The sequence below is a fragment of the Cyphomyrmex costatus genome, unplaced genomic scaffold (assembly GCF_001594065.2).
Source record: "Cyphomyrmex costatus isolate MS0001 unplaced genomic scaffold, Ccosl1.0 scaffold2663, whole genome shotgun sequence".
NCBI lineage: Eukaryota > Metazoa > Arthropoda > Insecta > Hymenoptera > Formicidae > Cyphomyrmex > Cyphomyrmex costatus.
The window spans coordinates 6,356-10,576 of record NW_017276761.1 but is presented as its reverse complement, the minus strand read 5'-3'; the positions used below and the strand labels follow the sequence as shown (position 1 = coordinate 10,576).

General features: G+C 31.2%; 1 protein-coding gene across 1 annotated transcript in view; it reads left to right on the top strand.

The window, feature by feature from the left end:
* The first annotated feature begins 51 nt into the window (after positions 1-51).
* Positions 52-4,221, top strand: part of wmd (serine-threonine kinase receptor-associated protein wmd) — a 5,416-nt gene continuing 1,246 nt past the window's right edge. Inside the window, exons 1-2 of the mRNA XM_018540763.1 lie at positions 52-420; positions 1,662-1,960. Coding sequence (XP_018396265.1) covers positions 306-420; positions 1,662-1,960 — 414 coding nt within the window. The 5' untranslated portion in view covers positions 52-305. The remainder of the gene's footprint in view (positions 421-1,661; positions 1,961-4,221) is intronic.

Below are 4,221 nucleotides of genomic sequence, written 5' to 3'. Positions count from 1 at the left end.
GTTGGTGCCGCTAGCGTACGGCGGCTTCGCCTGTCACGCGAAAAAGGCCGCCATGGCCTCTCTAAGGTTTCTCTCTGGCTATAGTCTATACTTGTGTTTTTATGATCCAGTCGCATCTGGTCGCATCCAGTTCGAGTCGTGTTTTGTACGCTTGATGTTACGGTCGTTACGAACGTGACGGTACACCCAATAACGCCAGGCCGAGACGTGCAGGCACTGAAACTACCGGAAGTCGTGGTAGTAAACTACCGAACATCCTTCCCTCGTCGCAAGAAAAAAGGCACAAAGAACCGGAAAACGACGCGATGGCTAGTCTGAGGCAGACTCCACTGACGTGCAGCGGACACACGAGACCTGTAGTCCACCTCGCCTTTTCCGACGTCACTGAATCCGGATACTATCTCATCTCGGCGTGCAAAGGTAACTGGCGAGACTTGGTTCCACCAACAGAACAGCGAAATTTGGATAGATTGTCTAACTGTTGTCGCGTTGCTCCGCAATTTTTTCTTCTCTTTTCTCTTGATCGTTCACACGTTCGATTCTCGATTGCCTTGGCCCGATTCTTTCCGGTCACTCTCAAGGCTTCTTTTCGAGGTTAGACGCGCGTGTTCTTCACTTGGACGCAGGTCGAGCGATCTCTTCCTGTCTATTTACTGTCCTACTGTTCGCGATTCGCGATTTCACGAAAGCAAGGCCGTTCGACATTCGAAGGATGCGACAAGATATTATTAACGTGCTGTGTCACTATATAATAGATACTTTAATCACGGATTAATTGTCTATTCTTTTTTCTAATTCTTAGGTTTAAAATAAGATAAAAAATAAGTTTAACCGAGATTAAAAAGCAAATCTTTATTCCAGTAGAAATAAAAATTGATTTAAAAGTTGATTATTTAATTAGAAGAAATAAAAGTTGATTTATTTAATTTTAATCTTAATTTTTATCTTTCTCTAGTTCTAAGAATTGGAAAAAGATAGAAAATAAATTAAACTAAGGTGTTAAGTTCATCCACAATGATAGAAATGGAATAGAAATGGATATATCTTGGTTGAAATTAATTGAAATAAAAATTTGCTGTAATATATTTTTATTAATATTTTTTTCTATGGTATATTAACATTGGATATTATTACACAAATGTTCTATGAAAAAGGAATAGTTATACTTTACACATAACACATTTTATATAAAATGATAAGCAATTTTAATTCTTTCTAAGCTTCTTTCTAACTCTTCTTTATAAATATATTTTATAGAGAATATATATTTGATATTAGATAAATATATTATCATACTTTTAAAACCTAAAAAATATATTGCATTATTATAATAGAATATACAATCTAAATAAAACATTTTTATTTTTTAAAATTATATTCATGGTATAAAATATGCAGAAACATTTTAAAAAATATTGTACTATATAATATAATATCTGATTTAAGATACTTGCAAAAGCTGAAGCTTTAAAGAAATTAAAATTGCCTATTTCTTAATTCAGTGTATATTATCAATTATATTTTTAGAATTATTTGGAAATAGAATTTAAATATCTTTCTATGTGTGTAATATTTATTTGCTAATACATATATTTACCAATGATATATTTAATTATTGTAAATAATATTATTTTTATATAAGGAACAATGATATTTTTCAGATGGCAAACCTATGTTGCGGCAAGGTGACACCGGAGATTGGATTGGTACGTTTGAAGGACATAAAGGAGCAGTTTGGGGTGTAGCATTAAATCCACAGGCTACTCGAGCTGCAACTGGTGCAGCAGATTTTAATGCCAAAGTCTGGGATGCAATTAAAGGAGAAGAAGTTCATTCTTTTCAACACAATCATATAGTTAAATCTGTCAACTTTAGTACTGATTCTAATCATTTGTGTACTGGTTCTAATGAAAAACTTGTACGCATTTATGACCTTAATAAACCAGAAACAGATCCACAGGTAAAATTATATGTCCATATAAATTAATAATAATCAAATATGATTAATAAGATTTGTTTTCTGTCCCTCTGCACTGGGATTGCACTAGAACTGTACTGAACTAGTGCAAGCCAGAACTGACGGGTGTAAGAGTGCAGGCAAGGAATAGAAAACGTACTAGTTTAAGAAAAATGGCGTTTTTGTTCTGGGGTCTTAGGGGCTACGCAGAATAAAAGGAACAGGGAACGGAGAACAGAGAATAAGAATTTTAACCTATCAGAAATCATGTACTGTGGAATAAACAGTGTGTATTCCATAGTACATGATTTCTGATAGGTTGAAATTCTTATTCTCTGTTCTCTGTTCCTTTTATTCTGCGCAGCCCCTTATTTTTGAGAAGAAACGCATACAAAAAACTAAGAAAATACGTATAGTATACGTAACATACAGTGTAATATTTCCCTAGACTTTCGTATAAGTTTCTTTTCAACAATAGACCTCCTGATGCAATCTTCTTTCTTTTTTGTGGGAATAAAATAATATAATAATAATTAATACAAACAGGGCTACGAGCCAACATTCGTTAAAATATAAAGGTCTTAGTTAGTAAATATAAAATGTCATTAGTTAAAAATAAATATAAAGTTTAATAAAATTTAAAAACAAACGTTTCGACCTTTATTAGGTCATTATCAATGTTAAAAAATCGCAAGATATCGTTAACGATGTACAGAATATGATATTAAAAACGAATACATGTGTAAAATTATTATAAAATACGAAAAATAAGTATATAAATTTTATACTGTGGATATTTAATCTCACTCGCTATTGAAGACTTAATCATCTCGACGCAAATTGGAAAGAGTCCGACAAAAAGCAATCATTAAATAATGTAAAAGCTCCACATTTCTAAATAAAATAGTAAAATAATAAAACAGTGTCAGTAATGAATATAAATAATAAAGAATGTAAAGAAAAGAAAATAATGTAAGAGTCAATTAATAAATAAAAAAGTCAATTCTCAAGGCAACGAATTACAATGAAATTACAATATATTTCAAGTAACTACATGTCCATTATGTTAATTTAGTAACAATTAAATTAAATAATAATCAATTACCTTGTAAAAAATTGTAAAAAAATACAATTATAATTAATAATTAGAATAATGCGAAGAGAGACCCATTTCAAGATGTTGACAATAAAACGATTTAAAATCAGAATAACCGTACATCTTAAGTATAAAGGAACTAACAAATGGAAATAAGGGGAAAATCTGGAAGGGGTAAAATAATTAAGTCTTCAATAGCGCGCGAGTGAGATTAAATACCCACAGTATAAAATTTATATACTTATGTTTCATATTTTATAATAATTTTACACATGTATTCGTTTTTAATATCATATTCTGTACATCGTTAACGATATGTTGCGATTTTTTAACATTGATAATGACCTAATAAAGGTCTAAACGTTTGTTTTTAAATTTTATTAAACTTTATATTTATTTTTAACTAATGACATTTTATATTTACTAAGACCTTTATATGTTAACGAATGTTAGCTCGTAGCCCTGTTTGTATTAATTATTTTTTAAATTTATTGAGCCTTGTTATTAACATATTTTTTTAATATAATAATAATAAATAATATAATAATATGATATAATAATAATATAATATAATATTATACACTTTTATAAGGAATAATTAATGTGAATTTTTAATGCTACGTATTGAAATAGTACATATTGTAAAGTCTTCTAGTTGAGAAAAGTTATTATTTTCACATATACTTACCGTTTTATTTAGTCGTGGACTTGCGCACTATTTGTACGACAATATCTGTTTTCTGCATATATGTTTATTTCTGTTTTTTGTGGCTGAATAGTGTACACTAGTGTACTTGTACTGCTTGCACTAGCTCCAGACCTAGTGCAGCCAGTTTAGTGAACTCGTCCACTGAGTTGTTGCACTGGAACAAAAAACAGCATCGCTGATACCATTTTGGGAACAGAAAACGCTTTAGTGTACACTTTTTGAACTAGTGCGACCAGTGCAGGAACATAAAACAAACCTATAGTGGCTGCGTTCCGTTTCAGGCATATGCGCGTATTTTATATAGTGAGCGTCACGTATACTATAGGGGAATGTGCGCATATGCGTGAAACGGAACGCAGCCTAAATCAGCAATTACTTAAGTATGCTTTCCTTTTAGATGACACATTCGACACAAACGTCGTTCTATCCTTCTTAACATTCAACGAATGATAAAGATAG